At 37.0% G+C, this 19,490-nt stretch overlaps 1 protein-coding gene across 1 annotated transcript; it reads right to left on the reverse strand.

Annotated features, from left to right (window-relative positions):
- Positions 1-16,312: 16,312 nt before the first annotated feature.
- Positions 16,313-16,804, reverse strand: LOC115222667. Its single transcript, XM_029792986.1, has one exon. It carries the CDS (start codon positions 16,802-16,804, stop codon positions 16,313-16,315), a length of 492 nt encoding a protein of 163 aa, XP_029648846.1.
- Positions 16,805-19,490: the final 2,686 nt, after the last annotated feature.

Below are 19,490 nucleotides of genomic sequence, written 5' to 3' on the forward strand. Positions count from 1 at the left end.
TTACGTTCTGAGTTCAAATTCCACCGAGGTTGACTTTGCCTTTCATCCTTTCGGGGTTTATAAATTAAGTACCAGTTACGCACTGGGGTCGATGTAATTGATTTAATCCCTTATCTGTCCTTGTTTGTACCCTCTATGTTTAGCCCCTTGTGGGCAATAAAGAAATAAGAAACAAAACCACATACATACATATATATATATATATACATTGGGCTTCTTTCAGTTTCCGGTTAACAGAACATTTGCCCAATGTTCCATGCAGCGGGAATGAACCCAGAACCATATGGTTGGGAAGCAAACTTCTACGCCTGTATATATATATATATGTATACTCATTCATACATACACCCACACCCACACATGTGTGTGTATGCATATGTGTGTATGTGTGTATGCATGTGTGTGTCTGTATGTATTAGGTATGTATATGGTTGTGTGTCTGTGTGCATGTTTATACTTATGTCAGTAAATTCATATTTTTCCCTTTGTTGTCAACACAAGCAGTATTATATACTCACAATCAACGATGAAAGTATATACAGGCTTCTTGACATGTCTTGACATGTTAAGTGATATTTTTTAAATGAAAAAAAAAAATAAAATAATAGAAAATATCTCACTCAAACAGTGTCATTTTATTTCTAGTTTACTGAGTAATGATGTCAAGATTGTTCATTGTTCATTGTTCAGGTACCATTACTTGAAAACAGGTGAAGGTTGAGGACAAGAGAGGGATCCTGGCTTTAGAAAAAATCTGCCTCCGTGAAGTCTGGCTAACCCATGCAAGCATGGAAAAATGAATAGCAAACTAATGATAAGGAGGAATAGGGGAAGGTGGAGGATAATCTGCCGCTTCCATGATGATGATGAAGATCATGATAGCGATGACAATAGCGAATATGCTGATGATGATAACGATGATGATGATAATTATGATGATGATGATGATGATGACGACGATGACGATGACTGCGATGATGATGATGATGATGATCATCATCATCATCATAGCCACCGCCACCACCGCCACCACCACCACCACCAGCAGCAGCAGCAGCATATTCACTATTGTCATCGCTATCATGACTTTCATCATCATCACGGGAGTGGCAGAGTGTTCAAATTTAAACTCAGGCTTAAAATTATGAGTTTCAATTCCACTGAGGTCGACTTTACCTTTTTTTTCTTTTGGGTGTGTGGATGGAGGCTGATAAAATAAGTCCCATTTGAGCATCGAGCTCACTGTAATCAACTACCTTTCTTCCTTACAAATTTCATGCTTTGTGCCAACAACTTTTAAACCTTCCTAAATATTCTTGTAAATATTAAAATATTTAATTAACAAGTTTTCCACTGTAACATGCTTAAGTGATAACCAGCACCCTCTCAGTATAAACAGGTGAAAAACGATAAATAACACCAGCCTGCCAACTAACTAAGCCTCACCGCCTACCTACATTCTTTTGTAAACCCTTAAATGCCAATTCCCAAAAAGCTGACAGACTCAGTAAACACACCTACTTACAGAGGTTAAAACACTGGACTGAACTCTGAACACAAATGGTAAATATCCTATAAAAATCTAAATAAAACAAGTAGCAACCAAACCAAGTGACAGATTTATTGACCAAACAACCTAACTACATTGTTTTGTGAATTCTTATGACCTGAAGCTGACATACCTAAACATACACACCTAGCTACAAAGTTCTACATTGCATGAATAAATTCTAACAATTACCACTTCTGAAAATTTAATCATTAAAAATTCTCCATATATTGTCACCACAACCTGCCATACAGTCCAACAGAACTCAGGTGACCAAAGAAAATTTTAATTTAACAGAGACTATATAAAGCCAAGATGAATTTAAATTGCATTACAGTCTGATGATGGCTTAGCTGACCAACACTTTGAAGTCACTGTCAAAACTATTTTTGTCAAAGAATAATAGATATATTATATATCATATATTTATATGCAAACACACATGCACACACACACATACACACACGCATATACATATACATATATATATATATATATATATCTTTACTACCCACAAGAGGCTAAACATAGAGGGGACAAACAAGGACAGACAAACGGATTAAGTCGATTACATCGACTCCAGTGCGTAACTGGTACTTAATTTATCAACCCCGAAAGGATGAAAGGCAAAGTCGACCTCGCCAGAATTTGAACTCGGAACGTAACAACAGACGAAATACGGCTATGCATTTCGCCTGGCATGCTAACATTTCTGCCAGCTTGCTGCCAACATATATATATATCCATCCATATATATATATCCATACAAATACACACATGCATATTCAACTTATATATATACATGCATATACACACATGCATGCATACATTCATTTACATATATCTTCAGTTTTAATGTAATGCTCAAATGATAGTTGAGGAGGCTACCACTCAATGGAGTACTCAATACATTATACATGAGAAGTGTGCATTTATTTTTAAGTAAGTAACAAACTAACACTTTTATAGTTTTATTTTTTCAAAGATAGGAATGAATATATTTTAGAAACCAACTGCCTTTAGTGTGTAGATAAAAAAAAACAATCATAGCATCATACAAAAAAAAAACCCAAACAGCGAAGGGTTTTTTTTTTTTTGAATAAGGAAACAATTACCTTTTTTTGAAGTCAGGTAAATAGTTAATCAAAACAAACTTTTCTAGAATGAAGTTAGTTTAATTGACAGCTTGATAGAACAATCCAAGTTCAGATAATATATTGAAAATAATGGAAAAAAATTGAATATCAAAGAAATTTAGAGATTATAATGAAAAATGATTAGACAGGACAATTAAAAGAAGGCTTTAAAACAAGAATATGTACTGGGGTCGATTCATTCAACTAAAATTCTCCAAGACAGTGCCCCAACATGACCACAGTCAAATGACTGAAAAAAAATAACACCATCATCATCATCATCATCGTTTAACGTTCGCTTTCCATGCTACCACGGGTTGAACGATTTTGACTGAGGGCTGGCAAACCAGATGGCTGCACCAAGCCCCAATCTTGATCTGGCAGAGTGGGTGCTTTTTACGTGCCACCGGCATAAAAGATAAAGAATGAATATTTAAAGATGGGTTATACACTGTCCGAGACTGTGTTCTAATTATCTTAGGGAACTGAAGAAGATAATTACTCTGATGAAACACCATATCAGAGCAAGAGTACAATGTTTATGAAACTGGCTTTGTTTTTGGGGAAGCTCAGTTGCCATTGTACGCATTTTTAATGTTGTCAGATCGGCTTCAAGTTTTAAAGCTTCCAAAATACTATGCTGGTGATATGAAATTAATGCCTTCAGCTGTATCACTCCAAAAATGCAAGGTAATGGCCAAGTTAAGTTCAGTTTACATTTGATTTAACAATCAAATAAGAAGATATAGACGATGGCAAGCAAAACCAGGTCTGCAAACGTTCCTGCCCTTCTGTAGAAATGTACAGTGCTTGACATAATCTTATCATCAAATTGTTTCTCCATTCAGTCTGGGCACCAAGCCACACAATAGAAGATGCAAATGATCTTTCTGATCAATTGAAAGTGGAATATATCCTTAAGAATGCAGTATCTTTGTGCCAGCCAATAGCTCAATGTATGGAAGATGACTTCAAGGTATATGCTCTGAGGAGAACTTCAAAGCAACTCATAAAGCAACTGACAGGGAGGATAAAACTACAGTCAGATACAACTTGAAATATTTTTCCAATCAGAAACTTCACTGAGATACAGGAAGAAATAAAAACCTTCAGGTATGAATATTGTTGAAAAAATATATGATCAAACTCTACCTGTGACTACAGATTTTTTCTAATTGCAGAAAGTTTACTTCAAATTGAATAAGAAGACACTGTGACACTAGCAAATCAAACAGTTAATTAATTAATTAATTGATTAATTTGTTAACAAATTGTCAGATAGAAGCAGAGAAGTGAAATAAAACCAGTGTTTGTGCTCATTACTGGCATAATGCACCCCCCCCCCCCCCACACTTGAGATGCAACAGAATTTGTTGCTTTATTTTGTTTTAAAATTCTGTCAGGACAAATCTCATTTTATAACTTGGAAATTAATGGCAAAATAGTTTTGCATTGCGTAATACCTTATTGCAGCAAGATTTTCAGAAAATAGGACAGCAGGACTCAGTAGCATCAATGGCTGTCCAACAGCTAGGAATGAAAGAATCCTATGCTTTGTTTAGACATTCCTCTTGGAGATGGAAATTCTGAAATAACAGCCACCTGGAGATCTTGTTCTTGCCTGTTGCTGGGCTAATTGGTTGCTTTGGAGGTGAGTGTCTTACAGGTGTTGTTTAAGCTGTTATTGACCTTAAATTTCAGCACAGGAATTGCTGAAAGCCATTGTCGTTAACATCTAGGATAAGATAATTTGTCAGTGATGGCCATACTTGTCTATGTGTATGACCACCATGTATGCACGTATGCATGTATGTATATATGCATGTATGTATGTGAGTATGTATGTACATATGCACGTATGTATGTATGTATGTATGTTTGTATGTATGTATGTGTGTGTGTGTGTGTGTATGTATGCATGTATGTATGTTTTTATGTATTATGTATGTATGTATGTATGCACGTATGTATGTATGCATGCATGTATGTATGTATTTATGTATGTATGTATGCATGTGTGTATGTATATGTGTATGTGTGTATGTATGTGTGTATGTATGTGTGTATGTATGTATATATGTATGTATTTATGTATGTATGTATGCATGTGTGTATGTATGTGTGTATGTATGTGTGTATGTATGTATGTATGTATGTATGCATGTAAGTATGTGTGTATGTATGCATATATGCATGTATGCATGAATGTATGTATGTGTGTATGTATGTATATATGTATGCATGCATGCATGTATGTATGTATCTATGTATCTATGTATGTATGTATGTATGTATGTATGCATGTATGTATGTGTGTGTATGTATGTATGTGTGTGTGTATGTATGTATGTATGTATGCATGCATGCATGCATGCATGTATGTATGCATGCATGTATGTAATGTATGTATGTAAGTATGCATGCATGCATGTATGTATGTATGTATGTATGGTATGTATGTATGTATGTATGTATGTATGTATGTATGCATGCATGCATGTATGTATGTATGTATGCATGCATGCATGTATGTATGCATGCATGTATGCATGCATCTATGTATGTATGTATGTATGTATGTATGTATGTATGTATGTATGTATGTATGTATGCATGTACGTATGTATGTATGCATGTATGCATGTCTCTCTTATTTTTTTGATTATTATAAATCTTCCACGAGGTGATACAAGGCTCCATCTTTGGAATGTAGTTAACACAGACAAATTCACATATGGAACTTGAGAAAAGTCTGTCTCTATGTACGTATGTATGCATACAGATGTATCGTATGAAAGAGTTTGGATAATTACATCGATCCCAGTTTTTGTCAAACAGCTAAGTTATTAAAGCGTTGTAAGAACAGACACTGATATGCATGATTTTGTTAAATCATGTAGCAAATACACGAGTTTGTATGTCTCCGTGTGTCTCTGTGTGCGCAAAATGTGTGACTTGCCGCTTGTGTAATTGTTGTTATATAAATAAAGTTTATTACAACCCCCATATGTCATATTCCTCACAACTTCCGGAGCAATACATATTTCGGATCTTTTCGGTTTGACCGGCAGTTTTTAAAAATAATTTCCACGTAACTAAACACTTTTAAACTTCGTATACTGGTAGAATGTGTTTATAAAACATCTTTTGGATCTTTTCAATTCTGAAGCCAGGACCACAGATCTTTCTACTTAACTAAATAATCTGAAACTTCGTATGCTGATACAGGTTGGAACTAGTTTATTTGAGAAAAATCTATTTTATGACTTTAATCGTAGATTAAAACTGCGAATTTTAACCAATCAGATTGTTTGTTTTCATGTGTAAAACTTGACTGCATTCTATTAGTGTGACGTAGAAAGCGCTTTTGTGACGTACTAACGTTCGTTTGAAAACTGTAAACAAACACAGAACGTAACGGCAGACGAAATACGGCTACGCATTTCGCCCGGCGTGCTAACGTTTCTGCCAGCTCTTTGCTTTTTTAATATTAAACTTCTTGCCTTTTGCACAAATAAATACAATAAGTGAAATGAAACGCATTAGCTTAGAAACGAAATCTTGTTAGAAGCCTCGTCACTGAGATGCCACTTCTTAATAGCAACGAAAGCAAGTACTAACAGAATGGAAACATTTTCAATTAATACATGTGGCTTATTAACTAGTTTTAAATATTGTTATTAGAAGGTGGCTGACTATAGGATCCTGGAAACATGAGTACGTTAAATAATTAGAAGGAGATTTCACGGAGACATGCGGTCTGTTTACATTTAAGATGTTTAATACGTCACCAAATTGGTGGTCGAGACGGAGTAAATAAAATAAAGCCGAATGACGGAATATCATTGGTTAAAATTCTAATTATTAAACAACGTAAAACTTAAAAGTTACAATTCCGTTTTCATTCTGGTTTACAATTAAGTTTACTTTTGACACATTCTACCAGTATACGAAGTTTCAAATTGTTTGGTTCAGTAGGAAAAATTTGAAAAAACTGGCTTCAGAATTGAAAAGATCCCCAATCAATGACGTCCATTGAGGTAAAAAAAACATTCTGTGCCGTATGAATATGTCCCTCGTTTAAGAAACAGATTGGGTTTATTTACATTTGCGAAGAAAAAAAGATACCCTTCCCCACCCCTAACCCTAACCCTAACTCTAAAACAGATTGAAATGCAATAGATCGATACTAGGGTCATAATTATGGGTGACAATTTCATATGACACCGCTAGAAAAAACTGCCGGTCAAACCGAAAAGATCCTATATTTCTTAGATAAAATTTTGGAGAGACATCTTTCCAGAATTGTAGATTACAAATAAGGTTAATGACACTTTCAAAATTATTTTCACGTTTCATTTTTTTAACTTTTTTTTTTTTTCGGTTTTTTTTATGCTGAAAGAAAATAAGTCCATACCATTTAACTATTCAATACCTTATTCATGACATCGCACAACACAAGAAAAACAAAAATGAAATCTATTACGAAATCCTGATTCGTAATCTCTATTCATTATTAACATGAAATAGGAAGGCATGTTGAAAATATTTCCGAGTTTACGTTTTGCCTACTACAATACCGATTGAAAAGATTCTGTAAATGAAAAGCATTAGCGAACTAGCCTGTTACATATAGATCGGAAATATTGTGGAACATATCCGGCGATATACTTTGTTCATCTTATCTGTTACAATTATGACGAGCAACAAGTCATGAGCAAATTATTGAATGATTAGAAAGGTAAGGGCTCGTTCTATTCATGGATGAAAAGAATTACATAAATCTAAAAATAGAATTCCTCAGCATAGTAAATCTAAATTTTCATAAACCTATCTCATTAAAAAAAAATGTTATATATTATTAAGAAAGTTCGGCATTTCTTCGTTTCCAAAGCGCTATATAAGTGTAAATAGGTGCTTTTGAGATCAAAAAGTCGAAGTGTTTTCCTTCGCAATAAATAAATAACGCACGTACAATAATTTATAATAGCTTGTAGAGGGAACCTGAAACAATTGATGCGACAGGGTGAGCGGCAGTCCGAGATATCAATTCTAGGTGAGTATCGGTGAAAGAACGATAATAGTGTAGAGTTGTAATGAGGAGTTCTGCAATGACTGGAGTAGCAGGTATTTTGATGAAAATGAAGCTGCAAAATTTTACTGCATATTTTGCAAGAAAAACAATTTCTTACATAATTTCCCAGTTTATGTTCAAAAGAAAAAAAAAAGCGGGCGATCTTTCGTCTCTAGTAGACCTTTCCATCGATTTCCGTAAATTTTTTTTTTTTTACATATGGGCTTGCGGGAACTTTTGAAGTAATATACATACATATATACATACACCGAGTAAAAAATTTCAGTTATCTCTTTCTTTCACACATTACTCTGTCTCTTCACACACACTAACAGAAGCACTTCACTTACACAACATACTGTCTGTCTCCCACACCCCATCAAACACACACACGCACACACATGTACATCAATGCTTCACATGCACGGTAACTTCAAAAGAACTTCCCTCGTCATACAATCGCTTTCTCTTAGTCTCTTTTGCTCTCATTACTTCAAAAGTTCCCGCAAGCCCATTTGTAAAAAAAAAAAAAAATTTTTTACGGAAATCGACGGAAAGGTCTACTAGAGACGAAAGATTGCCAAAAAGCGAAACAAATTATATACAAAAGATACTATCTGTTGATCTTAAAATATGGAAGTTCAAACATATACAAACACGAGGATAAACAAGCGCATACGTGCGAATGCGGACGGCCACAGAAGAGATTTTACAGACACAAGCGGTATTACTTTTGTTTTGCAGACTGAATTGTATATACCTATTTCTTTACTACCCGCAAGGGGCTAAACACAGAGAGGACAAACAAGCACAGGCAAACGGATTAAGTCGATTACATCGACTCCAGTGCGCAACTAGTACTTATTTAATCGACCCCGAAAAAAGATGAAAGGCAAAGTCGACCTCGGCGGAATTTGAACTCAGAACGTAACGGCAGACGAATTACGGCTACGCATTTCGCCCGGCGTGCTTAACGTTTCTGCCAGTTCGCCGCCTTCTGAATTATATATACGACTTCTGACAATATAACATTTAAGAAAGATATCAGTCAACAGACTGGGAGACAAGAAATAAAATTGGCGATGTTTCGCTTGTCGTAGCACAAGTTTCCGTCGATTTCCGTAAAAAACTTTTATTTTTTTACATAAGTAATGAGAGCGAAAGAGACTAAGAGAAAGCGATTGTATGACGAGGGAAGTTCTTTTAAAGTTACCGTGCATGGCAAGCATTGATGTACATGTGTGTGTTGGTGGTTTGATGGGGTGTGGGAGACAGACAGTATGTTGTGTAAGTGAAGTGCTTCTGTTAGTGTGTGCGAAAAACAGAGAGAGTAAGTAATGTGTGAAAGAGAGAGATAACTGAAATTTTTTACTCGGTGTATGTGTATATGTATGTCTGCATGTATGTGTGTGTGTATGTATCTATGTATGTGTGTGTGTATGTATGTGTGTGTATGTATGTATGTATGTATGTATGTATATGTATGTATGGCCGATTCAGTGTTTACATTTTTTACGGAAATCGACGGAAACGTGTGCTACGACAAGCGAAACATCGCATCGCCATAAAATTAAAATGATTTACAGTAACAGTTTACGAGTAAATAATGACCAAAGTGAAATGCACCAGGTTTTCAAATAGAAAAAAACGGACGATAATCGATGTTTCTTTAGCGTGCAGAGTACTGCATTATCCGTAGTCTACGATGTGAAATGACTGATCTGCGTTAGGATTAGGATTAGAGTTTAGGTTCAGATTTAGGGCTTAGTGGTATTCTTTTCATTTTATTTTTTTTTTACTTGTTTCAGTCATTTGACTGCGACCGTGCTGGAGCACCGCCTAGACGGCCTTGTAGTCGTGCATGTTGACACCAAGGCTTATTTTTAAGCCTAGTACTTATTCTACCGGTCCATTTTGCAGAACCGCTAGTTTACGGGGACGTAAATATACCAACACCGGTTGTCAAATGGTGATGGGGTGACAAACGTACACGCGCGAGCATACATACACACACACACATATAAATATATACATATACATACATATATTACTCTTTATCTTATATTAAACTTTTAATACTTTTTGATAGTTATATAATTTTAAAAAAAATTTAGCTTTAATTTAAATGTTTTAATTTGGAATTTTATTTTTTTATATTTTATATTTTATAAATTTTATTTCTATGTATTGGCTTATGATTTTCACTGTTTGATTTGCCTAATAGTGGTTTTATCTCTAATTTAATATAATATATATATATATATATATATATATAACAACCTATTCTTACATCAATGTATAATCGACATTACATTGATGTAAGAATAGGTTGTTGTATAAAGCTTGAAACACGTGTACCGCGACATTCTTTGTGTTCTGTTTTTTATTTCATTTGATGCATATACCCTCTCACCTCTGCTACTATCTGGCATATACAAGTGCTTACACTTATCAAGTATTCACCCTGAATTTATATATATATATATATATATATATATATATATATATAGTGTAATAAATAAAATATATGCATACATACAAACATATATGTACGTACATACATCTACATGTATATATACATGCATATATAAATATATATACGTGAGTACAGGACACCACAACTAGACGTAGAACTCAACGAGAAACGAAAACGGGAAAAACAAATTTTTTTTACAACAGAAAAACAGAGTACAGGACATACTACACAAGGAAAAATCCCCAATCATCAGCTGTCGCTAGTTAGACTCAAGCGTGTTTCGAAGGCAAGACAGGACACAACTCGTCAAAACTAGGCCTTCCTGCGAGAGAATTAAAATAAAATTACCTCGCAGAGGGGTAAAAACAAGCAAGAAAAAAATGTAACACAAACAGGACGTAAACATAAAACTGCACAATAAAATACAATATAAAAATACATGTACAAGAAAATACATAACGAGAAATAAAAAGAAAATACAATACGAGAAATCAAAATAAACAAGAAAACAAACGAGAAAAACAAACGAAAAAGCCTTTTTTCTGGCTTAGACGGAAGATGTTCTAGCAGCGCTTGGAAACACGACTTTACAGTTTGAAAGCAGCGTGCAAAAGGAAGTGGTTTGGGCTAGCAGTGACAAAGATGAGGAGGAGTGAGAGATAGAGGAAGACAAGCGGCTGAGAGAGAGATGAGGAAGAGTGAGAGGGATTGAGAGTGTGGGGAAGGTAAAGCAAAGGGAGAATATATATATATATATATATATATACACATATACATATACATACATACATACATACATACATACATACATACATACATACATACATACATACATACATACATACATACATATACATATATATATGGGTTGGACAACATACTGGAAAAACCTAGCTTCATAGCATCATATTTTTGAAATATCTATAAAACCGTTAAAAGCTTGTTTTTATGTTTTTTTTTTATTTATTATTAGTGTTGCTTAATATATTTTGCTTAAATTGCTGTTTCTTTTCAGATATCATCAGAAAAAGATAATTAAAATTCATTAAAATGACAGATCTATCGGACTTTCAAAGAGGTCAAATTGTTGGTGCTCGTATGGCAGGCACCAGCATAACGAAAACAGCCTAAATGTTTGGTGTTTCAAGAAGTACTGTCTTGAAAGTAATGACAGTCTTTGAGAAAGAGGAAAAAACCTCCTCGTCGAAACAAAACTCCGGAAGAAAACCAAAACTTTCAGATAGAGACTGTCGGACTCTTACGAGAATTGTGAGAAAGGATCACAAAAGTACAGCTCCTAAAATTACTGCAGAATTTAATGACAACCTCGAGAATCCAGTTTCCACAAAAACTGTTCGCTGGGAGCTGCACAAAGCCGGATTTCAAGGGACGGCTGCAATCAGGAAACCACTACTTTCAAAAACAAACGATGCAAAGCGTTTAGAGTGGAGTAAAAACCTACAGAACTGGTCCGTAGAGCAGTGGAAGAATGTTATTTTCTTGGACGAATCATCCTTTACCTTATTTCTGACCACCGGCCGAGTAAACGTGTGGAGACAGCCAACAGAAGCATTTGATGCAGACTGCCTTCTTCCAATTATTAAACATGGAGGAGGATCTGTGATGATCTGGGGGGGGGGGGCTATAGCTTGGAAATCCGTCGGCCCAATGGTTTCCTTTCATGGCAGAATTAATAGTCATGACTATTTAAGCACCTTATCTGATCAAATTCATCCAATATTTTAAATATTTCTATTATATGTAATTTTCTAGATGGTGTAATTTAATTGTTCATTTTGAATTGATAAAAGGTGGCTTTTTCTAATTTTTATATATGTGTGTGTGTGTGTATACGACGGGCGTCTTTCAGTTTCCACCTATCAAATCTACTGACAAGGGTTTGGTCGGGGACGAGACTATACTAAAAGACACTTGCCCAAAGTTCCCACACAGTGGGACTGAACCCAGAACCATGTGGTTGGGAAGCAAGCTTCTTACCACACACCCACGCCTGAATACAATATATTTGTAAAATCAGTAAAAAATAATTTTAAAAAATCCATCATTGCTTATTACAACGAAGGATACGCGAGTCTTGATACATTTTAATAATTGCTTAAATCCATCATAAGGTAAGTCATAGTACCACAAAATCAATTAAATAAGAATGTAACTGTGGAAGGGAAATACCAATGTCTTTTTTCCCTTTTTTTTACCTCTTTATTTATTTAGTTATTTGTTTATGTTGTTGTTGTTGCATAGCACTTCAGCGTGGTTTGCAGTTTCATGCGTAACCGGTTCGACGAATTGTAAAGAATGATTGATCGTGCAGGGCTGAAAACCAGTTTAATTGATGACGTTCAATGAAACCCAGGAGATTACATACAACTCTTGCAATACATCTAACAGTATCGCTCTTGTTTTATCATCTGCAAGAGTTATGGCCAAGACTACAACCCACGGGACTTGCTAGATGGCACGCCAACGGAAAAATTACCTTCAAATTCTTTTTTTATTATTATTATTATTTTTTTTTTTTTTTTTTGTAGTGCGGCTCGCCAAAAGAACTATGCCTCATGTGGATTGCTTCTCGATCTACTGCAAACAGAAAACATCATTTAGAACCGATTTTGTTACTTTAAAAAAAAAAAAAGAAAAAGAAAAACCAGTTTTCACAAAAATAGTCAACATTGTATTTACGTCAGACAACTACATTCTCATCAGTGTCAGCAGTGTTATTGACACCGCTGATTGGATCTTTTCGGTTTGACCGGCAGTTTTTAAAAATAATTTCCACGTAGGCGCAGGATGGCTGTGTGGTAAGTAGCTTGCTAACCAACCACATGGTTCCGGGTTCAGTCCCACTGCGTGGCATCTTGGGCAAGTGTCTTCTGCTATAGCCCCGGGCCGACCAATGCCTTGTGAGTGGATTTGGTAGACGGAAACTGAAAGAAGCCTGTCGTATATATGTATATATATGTATATATGTGTGTGTGTGTTTGTCCCCCTAGCATTGCTTGACAACCGATGCTGGTGTGTTTATGTGTGTGTGTTTGTCCCCCTAGCATTGCTTGACAACCGATGCTGGTGTGTTTATGTCCCCGTCACTTAGCGGTTCGGCAAAAGAGACTGATAGAATAAGTACTGGGCTTACAAAGAATAAGTCCCGGGGTCGATTTGCTCGACTAAAGGCGGTGCCCCAGCATGGCCGCAGTCAAATGACTGAAACAAGTAAACGAGTAACACTTTTAAACTTCGTATACTAGTAGAATGTGTTTATAAAACATCTTTTTCTCCTGACTTTCTTGAGAAAATTCTATAGTTTGTAAAATATTTGGGTTTTTTTCTTCAATTTCTGCAATTTCAACCAATCAATGGCGTCTATTGAGGTGAAAATATTCTGTGCCGTATGAATATGTCCCTCGTTTAAGAAACAGATTGGGTTTATTTACGTTTCCGAAGAAAAAAAGATACCCTTCCTCCACCCCTAATCCTAACCCTAACTAACCACAACTAACCCTAACCCTAAAATAGATTAAAATGCAATAGATCGATACTAGGATCATGATTATGGGTGACAATTTCATATGACACCGCTAGAAAAAACTGCCGTTAAAACCGAAAGGATTCCGCTGATTTTTTAGTGGATTTTCCATTAAATGCTCTGCAAATTTATCTCAGCAGTAGCTCTTCCAAGTTCAATACTGCCTCTGATAGTTGATACTCAAACGCTATCGTTTTCATGCTCTTTGTGTTACGCGGCCAATGAGAGATTGGAAACGCGAAGTGACGTGATATTGTGGTCACGGGACCAAGAGAGATTACCCTTCCTGCCATGTTGATATCAACATATTGGAAACATTACAGAAAATATAACATTACTAGCAGTATCGCCCGGCGTTGCTCAGGTTTGTAAGGGAAATAACTATAAAGCATTTTTAGAGAGTTATAGCCAAAAAATAGCAAAAAAATGGAAAAAAAATGATGGCAAATTTTTTTGAGAGTTAAAAAAGGTCGAGTTGCGTCCCCTAGACAGTCTGTGGTTTGTGTTTCTGATTCTCGACCCCATGTCGAATTTATCGATTTTTTTCAGAACTGGGGGAACTTTTCAAAATTTTCGCTGCGTTAGTTTTGAATTATGACATTAGGCTATGTGTGTGTCAAGTTTCATCAGAATCGGTTGAAAGCCGTGGTCAGGGTAAGGGTACAACCTCACAGACACACAGAAACACACACAGACAAACTGCCGTTTATATATAGAGAGATTAAAAGAGAAAAGAAGCATGGTCATTCCTTACCCAAATGACATTACCTTATCGCCCATCACTTGTTAAGCGCTCATAAATTAGTCTGATAGTTGAGCTCTGATTGGCTGTATGCAAATGAGTTCATAACCGAGGTCCGGAACTCTTGTAAGAAAAAGTTTCGCAACCTGCACGTTCGATGTTGACAGTGCCATTATGTATGTATGTATGTATGTATGTATGTATGTATGTATGTATGTATGTATGTATGTATGTATGTATGTGTGTATGCATGTATGTATGTAATATATGTATGTATGTATGTATGTATGTATGTATGTGTGTGTGTATGTATGTATGTAAGTATGTATGTATGTATGTATGTATGTATGTATGTATGTATGTGTGTATGCATGTATGTATGTAATATATGTATGTATGTATGTATGTATGTATGCATGCATGCATGCATGTATGTAATGTATGTATGTATGTATGTGTGTATGTATGAATGAATATATGTATGAATGCATGTATGTATGAATGTATGTATGTATGTATGTATGTATGTATTATGTATGCATGTATGTATGTATGTATGTATGTATGAATGAATATATGTATGAATGCATGTATGTATGAATGTATGTATGTATGTATGTATGTATGTATGTATGTATGAATGAATATATGTATGAATGCATGTATGTATGAATGTATGTTTGTATGTATGAATGTATGTATGTATGTATGTATGTATGCATGCATGCATGCATGCATGCATGCATGTATGTATGTATGTATGCATGCATGTATGCATGCATGTATGTATGTACGTATGTACGTATTTATTTTTTTAATGAATTACTTGCCCTTTGTTTGGAACTATAAAGTTATGAAGACCATCTTCAACATCTTTTCATCCTTCTACCGCAATAGTCTCATCTTCAAAATATAAGGAAAGTGGTCTGACTGTTGCCACCTTTATAACAGATGGGACTAATGTGATTGTTGAACTTGAATTTCAACTGTTAGAATTATACATATCGGTGAGGTGTGTAAGGAAATGTGAATATCTTCTCTGGACCTTTTGGGGGTGCGAGAAGCAATCACTTTCCGTTGCTTTTATATCCAGATTCTACCAGTCAAAGAAACACAAAACGCAGACGTAAAAAATAGATATACTTTATTGTTTTATACCGGTGAGAAATCAGTGGTTTATCTGATATCCTTGGTTCTGGGCGCGCAAGGCTGAAAGTTAATCGCTTGTAAGATTTACAATGTTCAGCCGCTAAAAACAGAACGGGTTAAAGATGGCCGCGGAATAATGAAGACGATGTTGTCTGCAACAATTCGGTAAAAAACCTTCGGCCGACTGCTATCAAAGCTGGACAGAGAGAAATATACGTCTGCTGGTATCAAAGGCCTTTTGCTGTCTCTGCTGTCTCTGCTGGACTCTGATGGTCAAGGTTTTTGCGTTCCCTTGCCTCTTTTCTAAGGGTCGCTTTTCCTAGCCAATCAGCTAATTCCACGATAGCAATATTTCCTCTTGGTGATGAAAACACGCGCGAATCAGAAAAGGGCGTTGCGCGCGCGCGCTGTTGTATAGCGTCACTACAAAGGTTCCCCCACAAATGCGTATGCACGAAGGAAACTTATTGTAGTGACTGCAAAACTCAAGGTGGATACCAGACAACCAAAATAACACACAATATAATACATTAAAACAACAAAAAGAAAAAAATTCACCTAAAAGGTAAAAAGAGAAAAAATACTCAAAATGAGCAAAGTTCAATGAGTATTGAACTGTCACTGGGAAGTCAATTGAAAATGTCAAATATAAATAGTTTTGGAAAGTTTTTCCGGCCAGTGAACAGTTCTGCCTGACCTCGTAACATAAGGTCTGTTCGAGGCAGGCTGCGACGACGAAGGTGGTGTTGTCGATGTTGGTGTTGATAATGGTGCATGTGTAAATAGTGGTGTTGTCAAAGGTGCATGTGAAGGTTCAACGATGGTTGTGGCAGTGGGGTCATTAAAAGATGTGGACACCTCAAAATATGTCTCCGAACGACCGTTAATTTCAAGTTTGAATACCTTCGGCGTGCGAGAAATCACACGAAAAGGTCCTTTATAAGGAGAAACAAGAGGTCCTTTGACAGAATCATCACGAATAAAAACATGCATCCAAGAATTAAGGTCTGATGGCACACTAGAAGGAGGATTTTGGTGTCGAGGGTCCGTAGGAGGAAGGGCAGAAAAATATCTGCGTAATCGAGCAACATAAGACTCTAAATTAAGAGACTGTGACTTGTCTGGCACCAACATCGTACCAGGCAATGCCAGTGTGGTACCATACAAGAGCTCGGCAGACGAAAAACCAAGGTCTGCTTTAATCGCAGTCCGACATCCAAGCAGGACGATCGGTAGAAATTCAGTCCATGACTGTGGATTCGGCGAGGCACGCAAAGCGGCCTTAAGTTGCCTATGGAAACGCTCCACCATCCCATTAGAAGCGGGGTGGTAACTTGTGGTGCGTATATGATGCATCCCCAGGATTCGTGATAACTCACGAAACAATGCAGACTCGAATTGTCGACCACGATCTGTGGTTAAACTGTACGGTACACCATACCTCGAAATCCAATTAGATACGAAACCCCTCGCAACAGTTTCAGCTGAAATGTCTGCTATAGGAATAGCTTCCGGCCAGCGTGAAAAGCGATCAATACAAGTTAAAATGTATGAGAACCCGCGACTCACAGGCCATGGTCCAACCAAATCAAGGTGGATATGGCGAAAACGGGCTTCAGGAGAGGAAAATTGTCCAAGTGGAGCACGAACGTGTCTATGGACTTTAGCACTCTGGCACCTCAAACAAGAGCGTGCCCAAGAGGTAATTGATCGTCGCATATTGGGCCAGAAGAACCGAGCAGTAACAAGCCTTACTGTGGCAGAGATACTTGGATGTGACAGTGAATGAAGAGCATCAAACACAGAACGCTGATGTTTCTCAGGTACTAATGGTCTAGGTGAACCGGTAGAAACGTCACAAAGAATAGAGCCTTCCGCTGTAGGGAGCGGAAGGTAGACAAACTTACAGTTAATAAACTTAGGCGAAGTTAAATCCAACTCCTCTAAAGGTAGTTGATCCTGCGAAATAGCAGTTAAATCAATTGCTGCAGGAGAGGAAATGGAATTGACAGGGAGTCTAGAGAGAGCATCTGCAGGGACGTTCTCACTGCCTGGCACATGCCTAATGTCACTTGTAAATTGGGAAATATAGTCCAGGTGACGGAAAGCACGAGGAGAGAGTTTATCCGTTTTAGAAGATAATGCAAAGGTAAGGGGCTTGTGATCAGTATAAATCACAAACTCTCGTCCCTCGAGCTGGTGTTGAAAATGCCGAACTGACAGATAGATCGCTAGTAACTCTCGATCAAAAGTACTATATCTGCGTTCAGCTGGCTTTAGCTGACAAGAAAAGAAAGCTAAAGGTTTAACTTCACCCTCTACGGTGTGCTGCAAAACAGCGCCAATTGCAGACTCTGATGCGTCCACAGATAAGTAGTAAGTGGAGCATTAGGAGCCGGATGTGCCAAAATAGGGACTGAAGCTAGTTCCTTTTTAACTAAATTAAAGGCAGATAGTGCTTCAGCCGAAAGAGCAAGACGGGCGTCCTTCTTGGAATTGCCCTTTAGCATCTGTGTTAAAGGTAACAACTTGTCCGCACACCGATCTATGAAACGTCTATAGAAATTTACTATGCCTAAAAAATGGCGAAGTTGACGCAAAGAAGAAGGTGGTGCGATGCGCTGAATAGCATCGACTTTGGACGAGAGTGGTTTGATTCCTCTCGAGTCAATATAATGACCAAGAAAATTTAGAGATGGTTGCCCAAAAACACACTTGTCTGGATTAATGCGAACACCATAGTCGCGAAGACGCTGAAAAAGCTGAGACAAGTGCAGGAGATGATTTTCATGCGTATCACTTGCGATTAGAATATCATCGACATACGCGAACACAAAATCAAGTCCGCGAACAACTTCATCTATAAATCGTTGGGAAGTACTAGTGGCATTCCTCAAACCAAAACTCATGAATAAAAATTCGAAACAGCCAAAAGGAGTAGTAATTGCTGTTTTAGGAATATCGTCTGAGTTGACCGGTATTTGATGGTAGGCACGTATGAGGTCAACCTTAGAAAAAATAGTACAGCCATGTAAATTCGCCGAAAAATCGTTCAAAATCCTTATGGGATATTTGTCCGGAATCGTCACCGAATTTAGACGCCGATAATCTCCCACCGGGCGAAAATCTGTATCCCCTTTTCTAACTAAATGAAGGGGAGATGCCCAAGGACTGGTGGATGGGCGTATCAGACCGAGCTGGAGCATATGCTCAAACTCAGCCCTAGCAGTTTTGAGTCGATCAGGTGCAAGACGCCTTGGACGCGAGAAAACAGGCGGTCCAGTTGTTGTTATAAAGTGGCGTGTCGAATGCAATGGCTTAGCCACCCTAAAGGTAACATTATATAGCTCTGGAAAAGAAGCTAAAAGAGAGTGAAAAACATCTCCAGATGTACCGACAAAAAATGTCGGGCTAAGAGCTAAATTGGTAGATTCTCTGGTCGGCGTGGAGAGTGTAGTCGAACTATCGACTAGCCTCCGACGTCTGACATCTACCAACAAATCAAATTCATTTAGAAAATCCGCACCTAAAATAGGATGCGGAATGTCGGCAATGACAAAAACCCATTGAAAGTCTCGTCGAAGATTAATATCAAGGCGTAACGAGATCTGACCGAATGTGGCTATTGGTGACGAGTCAATAGCGTGCAAGATGACGTTAGATCGTTTTGGCCTGTCGGTTGTGCAACGCAGTGGCCAAATACTGCAACAAGAACCAGTGTCCACCATGAAGTTTTTTTTCGACACTAGATCCTTAACAAAGAATGTACGATAACTAGAAAATGTTGTGGAGGAAGTTCACGTGCTCAAATTCTCCGAAT

This window comes from Octopus sinensis, linkage group LG20, assembly GCF_006345805.1.
Source record: "Octopus sinensis linkage group LG20, ASM634580v1, whole genome shotgun sequence".
NCBI lineage: Eukaryota > Metazoa > Mollusca > Cephalopoda > Octopoda > Octopodidae > Octopus > Octopus sinensis.